The sequence below is a fragment of the Leptopilina boulardi genome, unplaced genomic scaffold, assembly GCF_019393585.1.
Source record: "Leptopilina boulardi isolate dan_hultmark-lab unplaced genomic scaffold, ZJU_Lbou_2.1 LbouV2_367, whole genome shotgun sequence".
NCBI classification, from domain to species: Eukaryota; Metazoa; Arthropoda; class Insecta; order Hymenoptera; family Figitidae; genus Leptopilina; species Leptopilina boulardi.
The window spans coordinates 196,511-219,604 of record NW_026137937.1 but is presented as its reverse complement, the minus strand read 5'-3'; the positions used below and the strand labels follow the sequence as shown (position 1 = coordinate 219,604).

The window sequence follows — 23,094 nt, the reverse complement described above, 5'->3', positions numbered from 1 at the left end:
AAATTGTCTTCTGCTCTGATTAGAAGTAGAGACACGGATTTAAAAAACGAAACAAAATACAAGAATAGCAACGTTCTCAAGTTGATGCGAATACTCTTTTGCGGTGTATCTCAAATAGCGTACCTACTGACGTTCACCGCAAACGAAAGTCCCTCTTCCTTTCAAAGTAATTTTATGTTTTGCTTCCATTTTGCCATTCCGTTCTCGTACCTTATTGCCTTCGCAACATTTCTGAGTTACAAAGTCCGAATACGTGTTCGCGTGCGTTTGTAATTGCCGAAAGAGAACGTAACGAGGCGTGACCCTTGTTTCATTTTTTTTTCATTTTTATTTTTCTGCATCTTCTGGTGTATATAATACCTTCCTGGTTTATTCACTGATCGAGCCTTGGGCATTTCGTGGAAATCGGGTCTTCTTCCTTCGTATTCCCGCATTTTATTTCATTTTCTGGGTCACAAGATAAACGCCTTCTTGAAAATCTTCGCTACCTTGACATTCTGTTCTCCAATTATTATATGTCTATTTTATATTTCTATTTTTATTTTATTTCTATTTTTATTGTACATTTAAATTTTTTTTATTGTTATTTCCATTTCTATTTTTAATTATTTTGTAGTTTCATTCCTTATTTTCTTTCAATTTATTATTTTGTATATTACTTACGTTTTTGATGTAATTTAATTTATTTTATATTTCACCGTCCGACACGATATTTGACTCACAAAAAAAATCAAATATTTTCGGAAACTAGAACAAAAAAAAATACCCGTGTCTGACCGTTTTGCTATATCAAGTCGTTTGTAGTTTTTAGGGGTGAAAACAATCCTTAAATATGAAAAGTGACAAGATATCTTATAAAAATTATTATTATTATTGAAAATTTGACAGCAGATTCAACATTAGCAACCCCAAAAATCCCTAGATACCAACTATTATAAAAAATTAATAACTTTTGAAAATTTTGACCTCCATATTGGATCTGCCATTTTGAATTTTGAAAATCTGACATCAGATTTATAATCAGCGATCCCAGAAACACCCCGATACCAAGTTTTATAAAATATTAATAATTTTAAAAGATATCATATGTCACTTTTCATTTAGGGGTTGTTTAATAATGTTTAATAAAAAGGAACAGTTAACAATTTTCATTGTTTAATAACAATCACCCTTAAAAACCACAAACGACTTGATCTTGCAAAACAGAATTGTTTGATTAACAAAAAAAAAATTGTTATCGAACAGTTGAAATAACAAAACTAAATTGTTAAATCGTCAATACAATTTGTTGTATTAACAAAGCTTTGATCCGTCTATACAATTTGTTCAGTTTCTTCGCCTTCTAAAATAATCGATAGCAGGATTTCCGTATGTCATATCATCATTTTCATTTGCATTAAAATCTGTGGAACATGCAGCTTCTGAATCAAATTCTTTGACCTAAAACTAAAAAATTATTTTGAGTTGAAATATGTTAAATAATATTTAATATACATTTTGTATTTTTTCAGGTGAGGTTATGTTCAATAGTAACCGAGTATAACTTTACCGATAAACGATGAAATTGTGTCTTTATCACATTCACTACTCTTGCAATAGATTTCTCACTTTAACCGGATTCATTATTTAACAGCACTTTGTCATTAAAAAAAACTAATATTAAAAGCAAAAGTGGCACATGTGCCAGAAGCAAACGATGCGACGATTTGCTCGCCAGTTTGCGACAATTCAAGATGATCACGTGACATGGAACAATAAACTTGTCAGCTGAACAAATTCGGATTGTTCCGTCAGCATTCGACAGAGAGTTTGTTTCTGCAACTGTACAGAATTGCAAACTGAATAAAACAGACAACAAAAAATTCGTATTGTTGTTAAAACAACATACATTTGTATTGACAACAATCCGAATTGTAATATTAACATTTTGAATTGTAATATCAACAAATCTACTGACAACAATCCAAAAATTGTTTGCACAACAATCCCATTTTTATCAGTGCACATTTTTTCATTTTTGAATTACTACTTTTTATTTTGATGACCATTATTCAATTACTTTTGCTTGTTCATTTTATTTTGATGTTCCATTTAATTTTCTTTATTTTTATATACCTTCATTTCATTTTATTTACGTTCTCTTTATGTTCATTCAATGTTTTTATGTTCGTTTAAATTTTATATCCAATTTTATTTTTAAATTCAATTTTTCCGCTTTGAAAAAATTTTTTAAAAAAAATCATTTTTTTTATTATTACTGTAAATTATTAGAAAAAATTATTTGTTTTATTTATTTACCTATAAATAAAAAATGCGATTTTTTTATTTCTTTGAAGTTGAATTTATTAATTAAAATAATATAAAAATGGTAATTGAAAATTAAAATTGTATTTGACATTTTTTTAAATGCTTAAAATTTTTCGTTATTGACAATGGACCACCTTCTTCGGAATTTTTTAATTTTCAATGTATATGATAATATTTCAAGTGAAAAAAAAAATTGATAAAACGAAGGATAAAGAAAGTAATCGACATGGACATAAATCGAGGAAGGATTGAATTTATTAAAATAAAAAGAAGCCCACGGGTGGTCTACATCGAACCTGCAAAAGCGAATCTCCAATCCGCCTGGAGGTCAAGGAGCCCAGGTACTTGGCCCGATTTAAACTTGATGGACAGGCAACTCGGCTTCTCGACCTCAGGGGGATCTCCGCTAAGAACGTTATAATGCATACACACACATGCGGATGCACTAAAAGTGCACTTTCCCTTCGAGCATCAATTTCCATTTTTCAACTATTCTCAAATATATCCCGTTTCTTTCTCATCTTTCTTAAAAAAAAAAAAAAAAATTGAAAAAAACATTCCAATCAGGTTTTATATATATATATTCTTGAGAAATTTTTGACCAACACGAAAATATATTTTAATGCCAGTTCCTGGAAGTCTTGGAAAGCAAGCTGATTTCTCCTTCCGGACCTCCCTTTCTCCTCATCATTATTATCATTATCATCATCATGAGACAAATAAAATTTCGGTTAACGATGTTCTGCATTATAAATAAAAATTCAATCATTATGTGGGTAAAATTTGACAACTAAAATATATGTACATAAAATATATTCACTTCCTTTTGAAGTGAATTCCAAACCTTGACCTCGATTTATCCGTTGTGGGAACTCGATTGCCAGAGCTCAAATATTGTATATATATATATATCATGAGCTATAGGGGAAAGTGTGAAAGTTTTGACGTTAAAGATAATTTCTGAAAATTCACTTCCCGCATTGATGAGCTTCGATGATGTTAAAAAAAAAAACAAAAAAAAAAAAATATCAACGACCCCTCCCTTTTTAATGATGCTCGTAAAATAAATTGAAAGCCTGTTTCATCCTTTTCAGCCACCGAAAAGAATTGGAACTTCGAAAGTTGTCCCGCGGGGTCAGAATATTTTCGAATGGTCAACTTTCTACTTTTCAAAAGAGTTGCGCCTTAAGATGATTGGGCTCATTTCGAGATGCCTGAAATCTTCTTCAATTTTTCATATCCCTTGAAACTTGAGGCTTGTTTACTTATTTTATTACCTCGCTGTCCGATTAATTAAAAGAAGAAGAATGAAGATTTTGCTTCCTGTTTTTTTTTTCCAAGTATCATTAGTATTATCTTTATTATTAGTACTACTACCACTTTGTTTAATAGTGTTATTATTAGTATCATTTTAAAAAATTATTTCAATGTCAATAACATAATGATGAAACTCAAAAGAAGAGTGATTTTTTTTTTGTAATAAATATCTTTATTTGAACACAATTTCGGAAGAAGAACGGATGAGAATTTTTTTTTTTTTTAGCGAGTACAAAAAGCAGATAATTCTTTTTTTACGAGAAAAAGAATTACTACAATTTTTTTTCACATCAAATAAAAAAATGGACAACAACCAAAAATTGTGATCCAATGAGAATTCGGAGAAAAGCCTTATCGTCGAACCAATATTGAAAACAAAAGTATCGACTAGCCTCTCTATTTTGTTTTTATTCATTGACTTATTGACAAGTCTACTTTACACATGTCCGCATATACATTATCGTTTGTAATATTAATCGAACATGAATCGCGTGCAAAGAATATACATGTGATTAAGTAAATTATTTACATGTTTCATTGCATTCAGCAATCTAAATGCAACATTACTCTCTTTATCTATAAATATAAATTAAATAAATACATTGTCGAGAAAAATTCTCGAGATTTCATATGATGAATGATGTTTTTTTTTTCTTCATCTCCTAATTTTGAATAAATTAAAAATGGAACAAAAAATCAATCACGTGATTTTTGTTTTGTAACTAGAAATAAGTGTAGGGTTTTTTTTTTTTTTGTCTTTAATGGTATCCAGAGAATGATTGTGCTGCACCAGCATCCCAACCGGATGATGCACCTGATTGCCAACCTCCTGATGATACCGATGGACCAGACCATGCGCTGCTTGATGCTGAATTCCATCCGTTATTGTAGCCAGTGATGCCGACACCACCTTTTCCTTGGAAGAAGGATTTCATTTTCAAAAATGCAGAAATTGCAATGGCAATGAGGGAGGCGAAGATTGCCTTCTTGGCGATGAGGGCAATGGCAAAGTAGGCCAAAACAGCGAGGGCACCCATTTTCACTTTAGCAGCCACCAACAAAGGTAAAATGTGCTTCAGGATCTTCTTTTTTCCACGTCCTGCAAAGTCACGAAGTATATTAAATATATTTCATCGTTGATATATTATCGTAATAAAGAAATCTTGAAAATGTAATTAACATAATAAATTTATAGAAGCCTCATACTCTACATACATTAATTAATGTTAATTACATTTTTGGCAAAAATCTCAGTATATATATATATATATATATATATATCATTTGATTTTATTAGTATTACGATTTATATAATAAAAATTATGAAAAAGTTCATTATTACTTCATCTATGCAAGTGTGTTTTTTTACCTTCAACAACTTCGTTGACGGCTTGACGGACTTCGGTGGGAACAGATTCCGAAATAGCACGTGCAGATTCGCCAATCTTTTCAATTGCTGGTGCAAAGTTGATCTGCAATGAGAGAAAATTGATGGTAAGTTTTTTTTTTTTTAAATTAGCATTTATCTTTCTTTTATATTACATTATTTATTTCATCATTTATTTATGTATTTATTGACTTATTTATTAAATTAGTAATTAAATATAAATGTAAATTCCTTGATCCATTTGTGTGCTAAAAAGTTTATTTTTACACAAAAGTAAATTAGGGAATTAAATTACAAGTTAAAAAAAATAAGTTATTGAACAAAACTTAAACTTAACTTATTAAGTACTTAAATAAAAGTAATTAATTGGTAAGATAGGACAATAAATAACATAAATGAAGTAAATTGCAAAATTGATTATTTGGAAGTAAACTGGTGAAGTAAAATCAATTAAGATCAATAATGAAGAAAATGAATAAAATAAAAAGAAATTGATAAAATTATAATAAGAATATAATTGAGGAAACCAATTAACAAAGAAAAAAGCAGGGAAGTTAATGAATAAATTAAAATGAAGATACTAATTAAATTAATCTAACGAGTAAGTTAATGAAGTTAAATTAAAAAAACTATTGTTAATTAAGTAAATTAAATAAATAAATGAATTAGAAAAATCGAAAAAATGTGTTTATGAATGAAATCGAAGAAATAAGTTAATGAAGTAAATAAAAAAGAGATAAGTTAACGAAGTAAATCGGAAAAATAAGAAATCGAACGTCCAAAAATAAATTAAATAAGTGACTGAAGAAAGAAATTAATGAAGTAAGTAAAAAACTAAGAAAATAAGTTAGTAAAGTAAATTGAAGAATTAAAGAAAATGAAGTCAAATCAAAAAAGTGAATCAACGGAATAAGCTACTGAAATAAATCGACGAAATAATTTAATGAAGTAAATAAAAGAAGAAAATTAATAATGTAAATGAAACAACGAAGTTAATAAACTAAATTAATATAATTAATTAAAACAATATATCAAAAAATTAAAATAGATGGAAAAAATAGCTAAAAAAAAGTCAAATATTGAAGTAATTGAAGAAGGAACAAAAGAAGTAAATTACTGAAGTAATTTAAAAAACAAGTTAATTAAGTAACTGAAAAAAGAAGTTACTGAAGTAGATAAAAAAATAAGCTAATTAAGTAACTAAAAGAACTTGCTATAAAAAAAGAAGTTAAAAAAATAAAAACTAAGTTAATTAGAAAACTGAAGAAAGAAGTTATTTAAGTAAATAAATAAACAAATTAATAAAGTAACTTAATGAACTATCTAAGGAAAAAACTAAGTTAACTATTTAATAATAAGCCAAGTTAGTTACTAAATTAGTAAAACTAGCTAAAGAAGAAAACGAATGAAGAAAGCCAGTAAAAAATTTCTTTTCGAAAAAATTAATAATTAAACAATGACAAAAAAATAATTTTAATAAACTAACTAAAGAAACAAACCATTGAAGTAAAAAAAAAAAAAAAAAAATTTGAAAATAAAAAATCTTACTTTGAGGCTGCGTCCGGCAAAGAAGTCGCTGATACCATCCCCAACGTAATTTTCAAGGGCATTTTGTCTCTCGGCAACATTATTGGCTGTATCGATCTCCTGATCATAGAGGACTTCCTTATTTGATCTTGACGATCTGTCGTCCTTGGCTTTGACCAATGTGACACCGCTAACAATCTCGAAACTGTCCTTGTCAAAGAATTCCTTAGCTTTTCGATAAATACTTTTTTGAATGCATGATATACTATCTTGATTTAGGCATTCGTCGATGCTTTGACCGGAGGCCAGCACCACGACGGTTGTGAGACACACGAAAGCAAACAACTTCATTCTGAAGACGAGTAAAAGTCACGCACAGGTGTTTTAAATAATATAATTTTTTTTTTCAGAGGAGCCACTAAAAGGCAATCTCTGATGTAGTGAAATTTGGTATATGGTCCATCGAAAAGGCTCTTTACCTTATATTTGGCGGTTCCCCTACCCCATGAAGTATTGGTGGCCCCCACCGTTAGTTTTTTCGTTATTTGCCTGCGAGCGTGTGCGTGTGTGTGTGTGTGTGTCTTCCGCATGTGGGTATATGACGTCTTTGAGGCGTGATACACACAGGTAAGAAAGTATTCGCCCAATGGCTGAAACCTGATGATAAAAGTGGGAAGAAAAAGTTTGTCTGTGACCTGCGACCCAATAGCCAATCGGTATATGGTTGTGTTAAAAAAAAAAAAGAAAAAAAAAAAGAGGGATACATGTTAAGAATGTGCCTTCGAGTCTAGGAAGTAGGAGTTTTTTTTCTCTCTCTCTCATACCATGAAACTTTGGGTGATATTATAAGGAGGCGGCGATTAATTGACACGGCTTTCATTCATGAATAAGTAAACATTACGGTGCTCAACGAAATTGAGAGCCAAAGACTCATTTCAATATTAAGGGAGTTTAACTGGTTTTTTTTTTTCTTTTTTTTTTTTAATTCTAGAGAAGAAGATATAGGCGAAAGTAGATTTTTAGGTCACACAATTTTATGACTTTTGAATATTTTAGAATATTGTCGATGAAAAAAAAAACTGATGGAATATGAAGAAAATTTTACATAAATTATTTTATATTAAATTTCATGTCATAGGTCGATCAATTTTCTTTTCTGTTCTAAATTGTTTTAGAATAAAATTTGGATTTTTTCTTTGAAAATTCTATTTATTTTTCATATATTAGATTTAAGATTCGACTTTAAATAAATGGAATAAAAAATTAATATGTCTAAAGAAGACAACTTAACGAAGACTATTTGTCCTGTAAAAGGAAATTTTCAAAAATTATCTTAACAAAAATTCTTATTTATATTTATTTGAAGACAAAAAATAATTAATAAATTTAAATAAAAAAAATTTTGAAGAATACATTCAAATAATTAAATAGTGAAAGCTTTTGGTCTTCCTTTTTGAGAACTTTCACACTTTCACTTTCATGGCTTTTTTTCACACCTTTTTTTTAACAAACGTAAAAGATTTTTTTTTTTTTTGGGTGTGTGGGAAAAACGTTTCAGCTGAGAATTTTTCAAATATTTAAGAATCGTCTCCAAATTGATAATGAACTTTCGTTTTTGAATATTCATTTGTGTTAATTTTCGATTACACAGACTTTTTTTTTTTTTTTAAAAGCATACAATAAAGAAAACGGAAGTTATTTTTTAATTAGTTAAGTAAAAATAATAAAAGATTTAGTAGAAATAGACAATTTATTATAATTATTAATTAAGTTTTTGTTGCATCCATAAAAAATATATAAATCTGTGGAAAATTGAGGAACACGATTTTTAAATTACAGTAACTTTTAAATTATTCCTGTTTGAAAATAAAAAATTTTGGAATTATATATATGGTTGTAAAGTTATACTTTTACGTTTACAGAATGGAACTGAATTCTAATGTATGTAAATGAAATTTGAGACCGGGAATGTCCTAAATACCATCTCCAGTAACTGTATAAAACTTCTTCCCAATTTCGGAATAATCATAAATTATTTTGAAAATTTTAGAAAAAAAAATCGTGTCACTTAACAAAGAAAACTGTTATAATTATTATTTTATCGAGAAAAAAAACTAATAAAACATTATAAATAATATTGTTAAAATATATAAATAATTGAAATTTATTGTTTATATTAATTTTATAAATTATTTTTCAATATTTTGGAAATTTATTTGAAAAAAAAGCCTTTAATTTTTAAAGCTTTTTGTTTGAAAAAGCACACATATATTCTAAACGTGTACGACTCTCACTTTCAAAGTTAGGACAATAATTTCCACTGTTCTCACGCCGGAGTACGAGCTTCATCGCATACCAAAACATTATATACAAGTGAAAGTTCTCTGGTTTTCGTCTGCGACGTTTGAATGAAAGTTTATGAGTTCAAACTGAACTACAATGTCTGCGTGCAAATGGCGAAAGATATTATATACTTCGAGGAACATCCGAAAGTGAGAAAAAGAAACACCACAAGATTCGCGTCCATTCATGCGCAATTATCTTTTTCTAAAGAAACTTTTATCTCTCTTTGATGTACCACTTCTATGAAATAATGGCTTCGATATATCGCTTTATAACAAAAAATTATACAAGAATGAACAAATCGTGGCCTTTGAGATTTTTTTGAGTAAAGATAGAGAATTAAATAATGAAGCTAAATAATTAGATGGAAGAAGAGTTTTATAAAGTTAAGAAATATAATTTTAAAAGTTAATGGAAAAAGGGATGATTTAAGTACGGCCATGTATACCCCAAACTTACTCTATTTAAATAAAAATTATATTGTCTGACTAAACTGTTCTTTTCTACTTAAAATTAGAAATAAATGTTGTCATCATGATTTAAATTTATTTGGCTATTTATTTAGTCTCTAAATTTTGCTCTAAATAGCTGAAATTTAACAACTGATTTGATGTCAGTGACTTTTTCACTGATTCAAATTTAGAGAGTGACTATTTTATTGCCAAATTAACTTTTTCTACTTAGAAGAAAATGCCTTTCCATAACAAATTTAAAAAAAAAAATTTCTACTCTAAGAAATAGAAACAATCCCAAAACAATAGAAACAGGAGAATAACGTGAAACAATCTCATCTACTTAAAAATATTTTGTCTAACTAAATTGTACTTTTTCTACTTAGGAAGTAAATTTTTTTATTTACAGAGGATTTATTCTACTGACAAATTAATTTTGTCTAACTGAACTACACTTTTTCTACTTGAGAAATATATATTTAACGACATAAACTGCTTTATCTATTTAAAAAAAATTTTTACCTACTCTCTAAATCTGAATTAGTAAAAATGTTTACTAATTTAAATTAGTGACTAACTTTATGCTTTAGAATTAGTTAAATTTTATTAATCCGGAAGCAATAAGTGAGTCACAAATTCAAATTAGTAAACATTTTTACTAATTTAAATTTAGAGAGTACATTTTATCTGACTAAAAAAATAAATTTTTTCACGAAATAAATATTTATTTGTATTAAATAATTTTTATTATTTGAGTCAATTAAATTGCATTTGTTTCGAATACAGAAATTATTGGTTCAAATAAATTTTATTTAATTTAAATAAATATTTATTTGACAATAGTGAATAGAATATCCAATTTACCGAATCTTAATTTATCCAAATTTTGATTAGTATAAATTGTTATTTCATAGAATTCCTAAAACGCTGAATTTTCATTTATAATGAATAATGAATAATTTAATAAATATTTACTTGAACAAAATAATTTTTATTTGAATTAAATAAACTTTATTTGGACCAATAATTTATGTATTTGAAACAAATATCATCTCAAATAATAATTATATTTAATAAGCAAATAAATATTTATTTGACAATATAGTCAAATAACCAATTATTTGAAATAAATTTTTTTTCAGTGGACCAAATTAAAATTCTTTTTTTAAGAAGAGTAATAAATTGATGAAATAAATGTGTCTGACTAAACTGTATTTTTTCTACTTGAAATAAAGACTTAAAATTATTGCACAGTCAAAACAACTATTTGTAAACTTCTCTGTCAGTTTGTCTGACTAAACTGTATTTTTCAACTTCCAAAAATATCACGTCAATAAAATGTCTGCATTTACTTAATGTTAAATTTTTAATGGAAAATCTAATTTTCTGCCTATGACAATTAAATTTCTTCCATCAAAAAAATTTTACAATCTTCAAAACAAACAAAAAAAAACATTAGCTTATACAGAAAAATCAGGACCAATAATAATTTTTCTTTTTTTAATGCAATGAATAGGAATTAGGTGGTTGTTTTTTCTCTTACGTATAGACATGTCAATGTAATCAATTGATGTATTAGGTGAGACAAAGTGGAACATACACATTTTTATTGAAAAGTAAGTCGTGTCATTTAAAGGCAACATTTAGCAACTCGCTCACCGACATTTTTCACAGCCTCAATACCATATTAGTGACTGAAGAAGTTAAACTTTCTTTTTGCTCTCTAAGTATTTAATTAAAGATGAATTAGGTCTTACAATTTTTACTACACTTACACAATTCATTAGCGCAGCTATATATCTCCTCAATCGAATTCCAGATGCTTCCATTCCATCATTTCTATCAAATTTCCATATAAATTAATATACATTTTCAGATATTTCTAAATTTCATATTGTTTTTATAAATTTTACAAACATACCCATTATTATCGTTATAGAATGTACTAAATAATTAATTGATAAATTAATAATTTAATAAGATTATTAATTATAATAATAATAATTATTAATAAATATTAATTAAAAAATAAATAATCAATTATATATTTATTATTGAGTAATTTTTTATATTAATTTTAAGGCATTGTAAAAATTATAATTCGTTACAATTAAAATTGTTTCAATTGAATCAAAGAAATCGTCTTTTTCATTCACGGATCTCTCTGACTATATACATTTGACTCTTAAAATGAAAGTGAAGATTTATCATCTCCCGAGTGAACTTATTTATCCTTGATCCTGAAGACTTGTATACAGTTCTTTGTAGTAAGAATCACTTTCACAATGAACAAAAAAAAAAAAAAAAAAACAGTGAAGCAAATAGTGAACCTGAAAAACTTCTGCAACAATTTATTGATCATCATTATAATCATGATCATCAAAAGTAATACTCTCTCTAAAATGGAACATAAAATTAACAGTAGAAAAATTATGATTATATTGATATATACACAAAGAATGTTTGAAAATGTAGGACAAGAAAAAAAAATTTTTAAACAAAAGAATAAAAGATAATTATAATATTCTTTGCGATGATGACTCACTGTGACAAAAAAGGAAGTAAATCGCGCGCAAATTTTTATGTCATTAACAAAACATTAAAAAGTCAAAAAAAAGAAGAAAATCTTTGCTTTAGACTGTTTATTTATTCTGCTCTCACGTTCACATTCGTTCCATATCATCGCAAGTGAAACTGAGTACTAACTTTACTAGAGAAAACGAAATACAGTGATTAATATCGTCATGTTATAAATTCAAGAGATGGTTTAACAAGATATTACATAGAAGGTGTTACTTCTTCGAGGAATACTTTTTATGGTCTTTTTTTTATTTCTATATTTATGAAATAACAGAATTGAACATTTTTTCTCACACAGCACCTAAAATTCCCTGAAACTTGACAGAACCTCACATGGCGAAGTTAGGAAACTTTAGTGGCAAGGTTCATACAAGTTATTGTGTCGATGTTTAAATGTCCACATGAAAAGAATATTCACACGAAACTTTGAGGAAATATTACACATTAATATTCACGTGCAATGTTCAGTCAATGTTATATCAATATTAAAATTACATTTTCGACTAGTTATAAAAATTTCATTTACTAATATAATAAGTATAGGTGACACAACATTGACTAAACATTGCACGTGAATATTTATAGTGTAATATTTCCTAAAAGTTTCGTGTAAATATTCTTTTCATGTGGACATTTAAACATCGACACAAACTTTTATGAACCATTGCCACTGAAGTTTCCTAACCTTGCCGTGTGAGGCTCTGTCAAGTTTCAGGGAATTTTGGGTGCTGTGTGGGTTGGGTTAAAAAAACAATGAATAAGTGTTTTAATTTATTTTATCATATTTTAATTTCTTTCATTTTTATAATTATTATTCCTTTCTATCTTCATATGATTTTAATGAATTATTTTTTCTTACTTTCTCAATTTTTCAGTCTTTTTCTTTTTTCAATTATTCTTACTTTTTAATTTCATTGTATTTTATTCGACAATTTTTCTTCTTTAATCTATCAAATTTAAATTAGTTAAAATTTTTACTAATTCAAATTTAGAGAGAGTAAATAATTATAAATGCTCCTCTGTTTTTACTTCTTTCTTTTTTTCAGGGTTCCTTTCACAAATCGCAACCTTATGGTTTCAAATCAATTTTATTTGGTTCAAATAAATCTGAGAAAAATTTTGTAAAATAAATTCTTTTATATACACGGAGAAAAAAGAATTGTTGTGGTTACTAAAAATTAAGTCCACACAACAATTCCAGATTGTCAATATAGAACCAGCAATTCTATTTGTTTTTGGGAACAAAAAAAATTGTTGAAATGGGATTGTTATAAAAACTATTTGGATTGTTCGTGTTTGATGAACAAAGAAAATTGTTATGAAACAGTTGAAATAACGAAACTAAATTGTTAAATCGGCAATACAATTTGTTTTATTAATAAAGCTTTGATTTGTTCAGTTTCTTCGCTTCTAAAATAATCGATAGTAGATTTCCGTATAGGTCATATCACCAGTTTCATTTGCATTAAAATCTGTGGAACATGCAGCTTCTGAATCAAATTCTATGACCTGAAACCAAAGAATTATTTTGAGTTGAAATTTGTCGTTAAATAATATTTAATATACATTTTGTATTTTTTAAGGTGAGGTTATGTTGCTTCTGCAACTATACAGAATTGCAAACTGAACAAAACTGACAACAAAAAATTCGTATTGTTGTTAAAACAACATACTTTTGTATTGACAACAATCCGAATTGTAGTATTAACATTTCGAATTGTAATATCAACAAATCTACTAACAACAATTCAAAAATTGTTTGCACCACAATACCATTTTTCTCCGTGTAATTATCGCACTCTAAAAATATCAATGATATTTGGCTAAGTAATAATTAAAGACTTATTTATTATTATTAACTTTTAAGTAATATAACAATTGAAAAACAAGTACAATTCACGAAAAATTTTTTTTTAATTTAATCCACATTAGGTGTATAAGGGTTTTCGAAGGTACTGAATTCAAATTTGATCTTCAAATTAAAAAATTAAAAATGTCGGATCCAAAATGGCCAACATAATTTTTAAAGTTTTAATGAATTTTAATTAAACTTGGTATAAGGGGATTTTCGAGGGTGCTAAATTCGAATTTGACCTTCAAATTAAAAAATTAAAAATGGCGGATTCAAAAGAGTATACATAACCCAAGAAGCACGTAATATAACCTCAATATCAAGGTAATATTACATGTAAGATTCGTAATATAACGTTGTAATATTACAGTAATCTTACAGTGATCTTAAAATGTCCGCCTCAAGGTAATATTACCGGTAATGTCACTGTAATATTACGCGCTAATATTAAGGTAATATTACAGTAATATTGTACCGTAATATTAAGGTAATATTACAAGAGAATATTAAGGTAATATTACAAGAGAATATTATAATAATATTATGGGAACATTTCTTTACGAAAAAAATCTACCCATCCAGGGAATCGAACCCCGAACTCAAAGCACACGAGTCCAGAGTTTTACCAACAAGCCAAATTGACTTATAATATATTTACGTTTTTTATGCTTTCTGAATATCTCAAATCAGTCTGTAATATTACTGTTAATATTGCTGTAATATTACCGTTAATATTACAGTAATATCCCGAGGCGAAATTTAAGCCCTAATTTACAAGGAGTAAAGTAGAGTTAAACAGACCCTCTTTAGCTTCCTCAACTAGTCGCAAATTTCCCTTTCTTTCACGTTTGGATTTAAAGTAGGGTCTGAAAATTGATTAAAATATTGAAAATTTTGAAATTGCTCTAATTCTATTAATTTTTTTAAAACGCTTCAAAATATGTTCCCGAGGCGAAATTTGAATCCTCTTTAGCTTCCCTTAGAACCTAAATAGGCCCTCTTTACGATCTTGTAGACTCCCGTAGGCCCTTCTTTGAATCCAAACGTGGAAGAAAGGTAAATTTGCGACTGGTTGAGGAAGCTAAAGGGGGTCTAGTTCGATTAAAAAAGTACAAAAAAATGTAAAAAAAAACTCTTTTAATTATTTTGATTAAAGCAAAATGAATTTTTTCTTCACACAATATTTCTTTAATTACCCTTTAAAAACTGGAATTAACATATTTTGAACCATTTTCAAAAAATTAATAGAATTAGAGCAATTTCAAAATTTTCAATATTTTAATCAATTTTTAGACCCTACTTTAAATCCAAACGTGGAAGAAAGGGAAATTTGCGACTAGTTGAGGAAGCTAAAGAGGGCCTGTTTAACCCTACTTTACTCCTTGTAAATTAGGGCTTAAATTTCGCCTCGGGTTAATTCCAGTTTTTAAAGGGTAATTAAAGAAATATTGTGTGAAGAAAAAATTCATTTTGCTTTAATCAAAATAATTAAAAGAGTTTTTTTTTGCATTTTTTTGTACTTTTTTAATCGAACTAGACCCTCTTTAGCTTCCTCAACCAGTCGCAAATTTACCTTTCTTCCACGTTTGGATTCAAAGGAGGGTCTACGGGAGTCTACAAGATCGTAAAGAGGGCCTATTCAGGTTCTAAGGGAAGCTAAAGAGGATTCAAATTTCGCCTCGGGATTCCCGGTAATATTACATTGAGGCGGACATTTTAAGATCACTGTAAGATTACTGTAATATTACAGCGTTATATTACGAATCTCACGTGTAATATTACCTTGATATTGAGAATATATTACGTGCTTCTAGGGAATTTTTAAAATTTTAAGGAATTTAAATGGAACTTGATGTTATAATATAACCTTTATATTCTAAGTTTGTAAAGAATTTTTTGAAAATTCGCGGGTAAATATTTGTATTAAATAATTAACCCTATGTCGATAAAAAAAGTTACCGATTGTAATGAGCGATGTAGTACCCGATCGCGCCGCGCGAGCTATATTGTCGAGCTCTCGCAAGCGTCCTGTCCACCGATCGCCTATATAAGCTGCTCACACTGGGGCATTTCCCAGTAGCCCAGTACAGTAATACCCAGGACTTACGCGATAGGTAAGACCGTGCGACGGCCGTGTAAGTCGAATTCGTGTAAATCGGGGTTTAAGTTTTCATATAAAATAAATACAATAATTTAGAATTTATAAGAAATATGTTTAATAAAATATCAAGTAATAAAACTATTTACATTTTTATGAATAAAAACAACGTAAAAAACAATAATAAATTATTTATTAATTAATTACGAGTTAATTCGCGCGGCCATAAAAAAACACGTATCTCCGAATTCGCGTAAAACGGGGTTGCGTAAGTCGGGGTTTTAGTGTAGTAAGGAGCATTAATCCGATGTATCCAATGAGAGTATTTCTCTCGTCTCAACGAGGTATTACCCGTTGTAGATAACGAAGCAGTTTTACTGCATTTTTGCGTTCCCGTTTTTCGTATATGTAACCCCCTGGCGCAGTTGTTCGTCGTCGCTTTCGTTCCTCCGGCCTAAGGAACGTAACGTAACGTAGAGTAATGTAATCCGTATTTTTGATTATTCGTTTTGTATTTAAATTGTTCTCGTCGTATTTGTAAAATTGTTTCATATCATACATTTTATTGTAATTGCGTTGTTAATATGTAATTTTTAGGTTATGTCTTTTTGTTAATAAACTTTATTTTTCGAAATGTGTCTGTAATTTTAATGTAATATCGTTGCTTAAAAACGAACCCTGATCTGGCGAGCTAATCCAACACTTATTTGATCATTATACATTCATTACAAGTTTCATGAAATTCCGCATGAATTTAAAAAAAATTGCGACTGTTTTGGATCAGCCATTTTTAATTATTTTTTTTTTTTTGAGGTCATATTTGAATTTAGAGATCCAGAAAACCCTTATATACTAAGTTTCATAAAAATTTGTCGACCAGAATTTGTTGGACATTTTGGGACATCAAATTTTTTTCTAACAGTGAAGGGGTTAATTCAAATGAAAAAAAATTCTCTCAATGAAATTTTGTATGCAAAGATAAAATTCTGCGTTAGGATGCCTTTTATTAAATACCAGAAAAATATAGCGTAACAAATTAGAACTGATTTTAATAAAAACTAAAAATTTTAAAACAATACACGTTCTATCCATAATTTTTGACCTTTAGTGGAATGAAATTTTTCACACTAGTTTATTTTGAATATCTATTTTGTCAAATATATAATATATTCTACTATCACAAGATGTCCAATCAAAAAAAGTTTTATTTTTATTCATTTGCACCAAGAGAAATTTTTGATTCGTATCTATAATATAATTTTCTTAAATTAAATAAAAATTCCTTTCTCAAAGCTAATAAATTATTTATTTGGGGTCATTCCATTATATTTCATCTGAAGTCGTTGCGGCTTATTTTTAGAAAAATCTGATAGTTTGTAATAATGATATTTAATATCCGTACAATTCATTTTTGGCAAATTTTTTATAAAATTATTTGTATTTGCTTTTGAATTTTAATTTTTAAGTTGAGGTGCACGGAAAAAAGGTTATTTTGACAGCTTTGGAAATTTAATCAAAAAACACAAAAATAATTTAGATAGAATAAATTTTTTGTTTGATATATATTCAAAATAGTCCAATTTACTTATATTAATTGATTTCTATGTTAAAAAGTCCAAAATATTATATGAAAATTGATTTTTAAACTTGCCTGTCAAATGCCAAAATTCACCATATTTTTATTACATTTTTCTAGAAAGTTAATAAATATTTAAAAAATTATTACAGCTTAATATTAAGTACTTTCAATGTAGTTTCATATGATGCGCTGACTTTTTAATATTATGTAGTAGAAATAGGAAAAATTTTACTTTGAATGTTGAACTTTCCAGGATTTTCGGTGATTTTGAACACTTGTATCTCCTCAGGTGCAAAATAAAAAAATCCAATTTTTGTCTTAATATTTAAGTTAGACCTTTTTTTCCATTCTGTCAAATTTTGGCGATGGATTTCGAGCTATTTTATGGTTTTATTCATTTTTGAAAATCAGCTTCGAAAAACGAAATTGAAGGTTAAAATGCAAGTGGTTCTGTGATGACAGAAGTTGGCTGTCTTGATATCGATGTATTTGATTAAATTCAAATTTAAGTTTGCAAATAAGATTTGAACATTAAAATTCATAATAATTCTTTAAAAATATTATTTATAAGATTTATTTAAATCATTAAAGAAAATATAATATTAAAAATTGCTTAGTAAATAAAATTTTGATTTTTATTATTTTTTACATCATTGGGAAATCTTATGAATGACATTTAAAATTAAATAATTACTTCAAAGTAAATTTTATTTAAAAAATTTATTGGGAGTTATACTTTAGTATTTAATATATGACAATTACTATTAATTGCTCCTCACAATTAACTCCCAATAAATTTTTTAAATAAAATTTACTTTGAAGTAATTATTTAATTTTAAATGTCATTCATAAGATTTCCCAATGATGTAAAAAATAATAAAAATCAAAATTTTATTTACTAAGCAATTTTTAATATTATATTTTCTTTAATGATTTAAATAAATCTTATAAATAATATTTTTAAAGAATTATTATGAATTTTAATGTTCAAATCTTATTTGCAAACTAAAATTTGAATTTAATCAAATACATCGATATCAAGACAGCCAACTTCAGTCATCGCAGAACCACTTGCATTTTAACCTTCAATTTCGTTTTTCGAAGCTGATTTTCAAAAATGAATAAAACCATAAAAAAAATAAGTAAACCCGAGGCGAAATTTGAATCCTCTTTAGCTTCCCTTAGAACCTAAATAGGCCCTCTTTACGATCTTGTAGACTCCCGTAGGCCCTCCTTTGAATCCAAACGTGGAAGAAAGGTAAATTTGCGACTGGTTGAGGAAGCTAAAGAGGGTCTAGTTCGATTAAAAAAGTACAAAAAAATGCAAAAAAAAAACTCTTTTAATTATTTTGATTAAAGCAAAATGAATTTTTTCTTCACACAATATTTCTTTAATTACCCTTTAAAAACTGGAATTAACATATTTTGAAGCGTTTTCAAAAAATTAATAGAATTAGAGCAATTTCAAAATTTTCAATATTTTAATCAATTTTTAGACCCTACTTTAAATCCAAACGTGGAAGAAAGGGAAATTTGCGACTAGTTGAGGAAGCTAAAGAGGGTCTGTTTAACTCTACTTTACTCCTTGTAAATTAGGGCTTAAATTTCGCCTCGAGAATTGAACTATTTTGAATATATATCAAACAAAAAATTTATTCTATCTAAATTATTTTTGTGTTTTTTGATTAAATTTCCAAAGCTGTCAAAATAACCTTTTTCCCGTGCACCTCAACTTAAAAATTAAAATTCCAAAGCAAATACAAATAATTTTATAAAAAATTTGCCAAAAATGAATTGTACGGATATTAAATATCATTATTACAAATTATCAGATTTTTCTAAAAAGAAGCCGCAACGACTTCAGATAAAATATAATGGAATGACCCTTTGTTTTAATATTTTTATTTGACATTGACATATATATGCATTTTTAAAAAATTTTCTTGAACCAAATAAAATTTATCTGAAACAAATAAATATTTAAACATAACTTATTATATAGTGATTAATGGTTTATATTTAATAAAACTTGTTATTAGACATTGCGAAAGCTTTTGTTCAATGACCGCGGTCATGTGTCTTGGATTCTAAACGTTTTATGTGAATTATATATCTGTCAGTAAATTACCAAAGCGGATACAAAATACGTTCAGTATATATTATAAATTAAATAAAACTGGTAAATAGTGTATGTATATCAGGTTCAAATATTCCGGATACGACCTTCAATCGCGCTACTTGTGTCGATGCGAATTCCACTTTCTACTCTGACCTTGCGTAAACTTGAAGATTGTTGCCTTGTCATTTTCATTTCATTTCCTTTGATCCTGAAAACTTAGACCGGAAATAATAAAAATCATGTTTTCCCATATAACTTCAAAAGATGTTTCAAAAATCCTTTATGCATCCTGCATGAAGGATCAATTTAAATTCTATAGGTGCCTTTTTGAATTTTTTAAAATTTCACTTTTACTTTTATTTTATACAGTTTTATTCTATTCTGCCCTAATTTTCATACAGAAATTTTTAATATTATTCTATAATTTTAAATTATATCAAAAAAAGAGCGAAAAGAAAATAATATAATAAAACAAATAAAGAAAAATAATTTAAACATTTTATTATTATACCTTTATCAAGGAATTGAGATTTTTTTCTAAATGAAGAAAGAAGAAATAAAAGAATCGAATTACTGAAAAAAGAAAGAAAAATAAAATAATTGTCATACTAAAAAAAAGATGAAATAAGAAAGAAAATTAATTATAAAAAAAACAAAGGAAGAAAACAAGAAATAAATGAAAGAAGTGAAAATAATTTCATGCGTCTTGACACAAAATGTCAAATATGTGTAAATTAGAAATTTCACCGATACTTAAAGAGAGAATGGACAATAAAAATCCCTACTTTTTAATGCATTTAAATGGCCTGATAAGTTTTCATCCAAAGTAGAAAATCGTTTCATTATTCAATGAGCAGAGCGTAAGTTGTAAAATATCTTTATATATAAAATTTAAGAACACGGATCATGTGATGAATTCTTGATGACACAGTCGATTACTATATATCGAAATGTGGATGAATATTTTCAGTGAGATCATATAGATACATACATAGGCGACACCTCACACGACCAGAAAAATCATATGTGACTCTGAGAGTAGCCAGTGTCCGATTTGAAATTCAAATTTCCGCCCAGGATTGTAATAAGTGTGGAATGTAACGGGTCCCATTCTCGCAAACATAGAAAAAGATTCTTCTTCTTCTTTTTCTTCCTTTTCTTTTTGCTATGTGATGTGTGCCCGAATCAGTGTGATATAAATAAATAATCAAGTATGATTTAATTTTAATACCTAATTTTATTCTGAATTAAAATCTAAAATAATAATTAAGTTCATTATTTAACAATTTTTTTTTTTTAGGGACTATTGGGAAATCTCTATACAGATACCTTTTAGATACCCACTAAAAACCCGTCAACCCTTCTTGGGAGCCCTTTTATCCACCCTCGGTCCTGTCGTGAAGATAGGTGTTAAAAAATTAAGTCGATTAATTTCTTTATTAGTAAAAAAAATCCATTTTTTGATTTTTCACTAGAATTATTATTACTATTATTTATTTAACAATAATAAATAAATAAAAAATATTTTTGTGTTTTGCATAAAATGATGTGAATTATAAATAAGTGGTATATATATATATATATATATATTTTTATGCTATCATCTATAGACGTTCATTATATAAGTCTAGAAAGTAGTGCAACTTTTATTTTCATTATTGTTTCAATTAGGCCAAATGAAAGTTAAGGACTTTTTGTCACTTTATTTTCATCGTTTTCGTCTTCGTGTTTCTTTTAAGCCGTTATAGACCCTACGGCGCCGTGCAAATAATAAAACAAAAGATATAAAAAATTTTTTTATCGTTCGCATTAACGATTCGAATATTAACGTTTAAACTAAAAATTGAATAAATAAATATTGTTTAAGAACAAATTCTTGTTATTTTTCGTATTAACTTTGCTTATAATTCGACGTCTCCTAATGATAATGTGTTTATTCAAATTTTAGTGCAATAAAGTGTTTACTCAGAAAATTGGGTTATATAGTGTCTATTGAAAATTTCGTGCAATATAGTTCTTATTCAATTGTTTGTTCAATATAGTGATAGTTCAAGTTGAGGGTAATAAAATGTTTACATTTAATCGTCAATTCAATATAAAGCTTATTTAAATAATTTATATATATTTTTTATAAGTTTACGAATGAAAAATGTACAGAAATATAATATGTAATGTAATGCACATAACACAAAAATTTATGTTAAAAATTGTAGAAATGAAATTATAAAGTATTTTTAACCTTAAAATGATTAAAAAATTAATTCTTTTGAATAAATCGTCAATTAAAAAATTAAATATAATTCTTAATTTAAAAATGAATAAATAATAAAAATTTAATGAAAAACTTAAATAAATTCATATAAATTAATAGTGTAAAAATAAAAATAGTAATTTTATTTTTGTCAATAACGTTTAATGAATAAAATAGAGCAATAAGATTAATTTATTGTTTTAAATTTTAAATCATCTCATATTTATTTTTAAATCAATTTTTTGTATTACCTAATCAATTTTTTATAAACATATTTTCTAAAAAGGATCTTATATTATTCATTTAATTTTAGAAATTCATGTAATTATAATAATATGTTTTTTAAACAGTTTCAATAATAAAATAAAAATTTATTTTAATGTAAGCTTTATATTAAATTGACGATTAAATATAAACATTTTTTTACCCTCAACTTGAACTATCACTATATTGCACAAACAATTGAATAAGAACTATATTGCACGAAATTTTCAATAGACACCATATAAACCAATTTTCTGAGTTAACACTTTATTGCACTGAAATTTGAATAGACACGAATTGAAAATATTAATTTTGCCTGACTAAACTGCATTTTTTCTACTTAAATATAGTGAGTATTACACTTTGCTAAGAAAATTAATTTTTTTTAAATAAAAATTGAATTTCTTTTAATAAAAAAAATGTCCTCAATCGTTTCTGAAAAAAAAAAATTGTTTTCTTTAAATAAAAAATTAATCTCCAAAATATGAATAATTGATTAATAAATTATAATATAACAAATCTTTAACTGAGGAAAAAATTGAATCTGTCTCATATGATCTTTTGAACAAATAAATAAACGGTTTTATTAAAAACAAAAAACACATTCTAATATTAAAAAAAAAATTATTTCTTTTTATAGAAATGTATTTATTTATTCTCTTAACATTTGTAAGTTTTCTAGATTGTCAATTATTTATATTTTTTTCATCTTTCATAAATTTCTAGTTTATTACATCAATTAAAAAATATATTAGATTATTTAAAATATATGACAAGGAGTTTATTTGTAAATTCTATTTTTTTTTTATAACAAAAATAGTCATTTACTCTTTCATTTAAAACGAAGAAAGACAAAATGAAACAATTTCATCACAAATCGCCTGATGTTAGGCAACCCACCTTTACTATTTGTAGTCTTTCTCTTGTCACATATATTCAAAGAAACTGACAAATAATGAATATAAAGATTTTCTTAATGCGATTTCTTTGTTGTTTTTCAAAAAAATTTTCATAAAAA

At 26.8% G+C, this 23,094-nt stretch overlaps 1 protein-coding gene and 1 long non-coding RNA gene across 2 annotated transcripts; one reads left to right on the top strand and one right to left on the bottom strand.

Annotated features, from left to right (window-relative positions):
- Positions 1-4,012: 4,012 nt before the first annotated feature.
- On the bottom strand, positions 4,013-7,002 carry LOC127287085 (uncharacterized). The gene is made up of 3 exons (XM_051313819.1): positions 6,560-7,002; positions 4,994-5,096; positions 4,013-4,723 (listed from the first exon to the last, which is right to left on the bottom strand). Exons 1-3 carry the CDS (start codon positions 6,887-6,889, stop codon positions 4,383-4,385), a joined length of 774 nt encoding a protein of 257 aa, XP_051169776.1. The 5' UTR covers positions 6,890-7,002; the 3' UTR covers positions 4,013-4,382.
- A 13,288-nt stretch (positions 7,003-20,290) lies between these two features.
- LOC127287077 (uncharacterized) lies at positions 20,291-20,931 on the top strand. Its single transcript, XR_007843833.1, has 3 exons — positions 20,291-20,421; positions 20,532-20,772; positions 20,862-20,931. It is a non-coding gene; the product is annotated as an uncharacterized LOC127287077 (long non-coding RNA).
- The last annotated feature ends 2,163 nt before the right edge of the window (positions 20,932-23,094 follow it).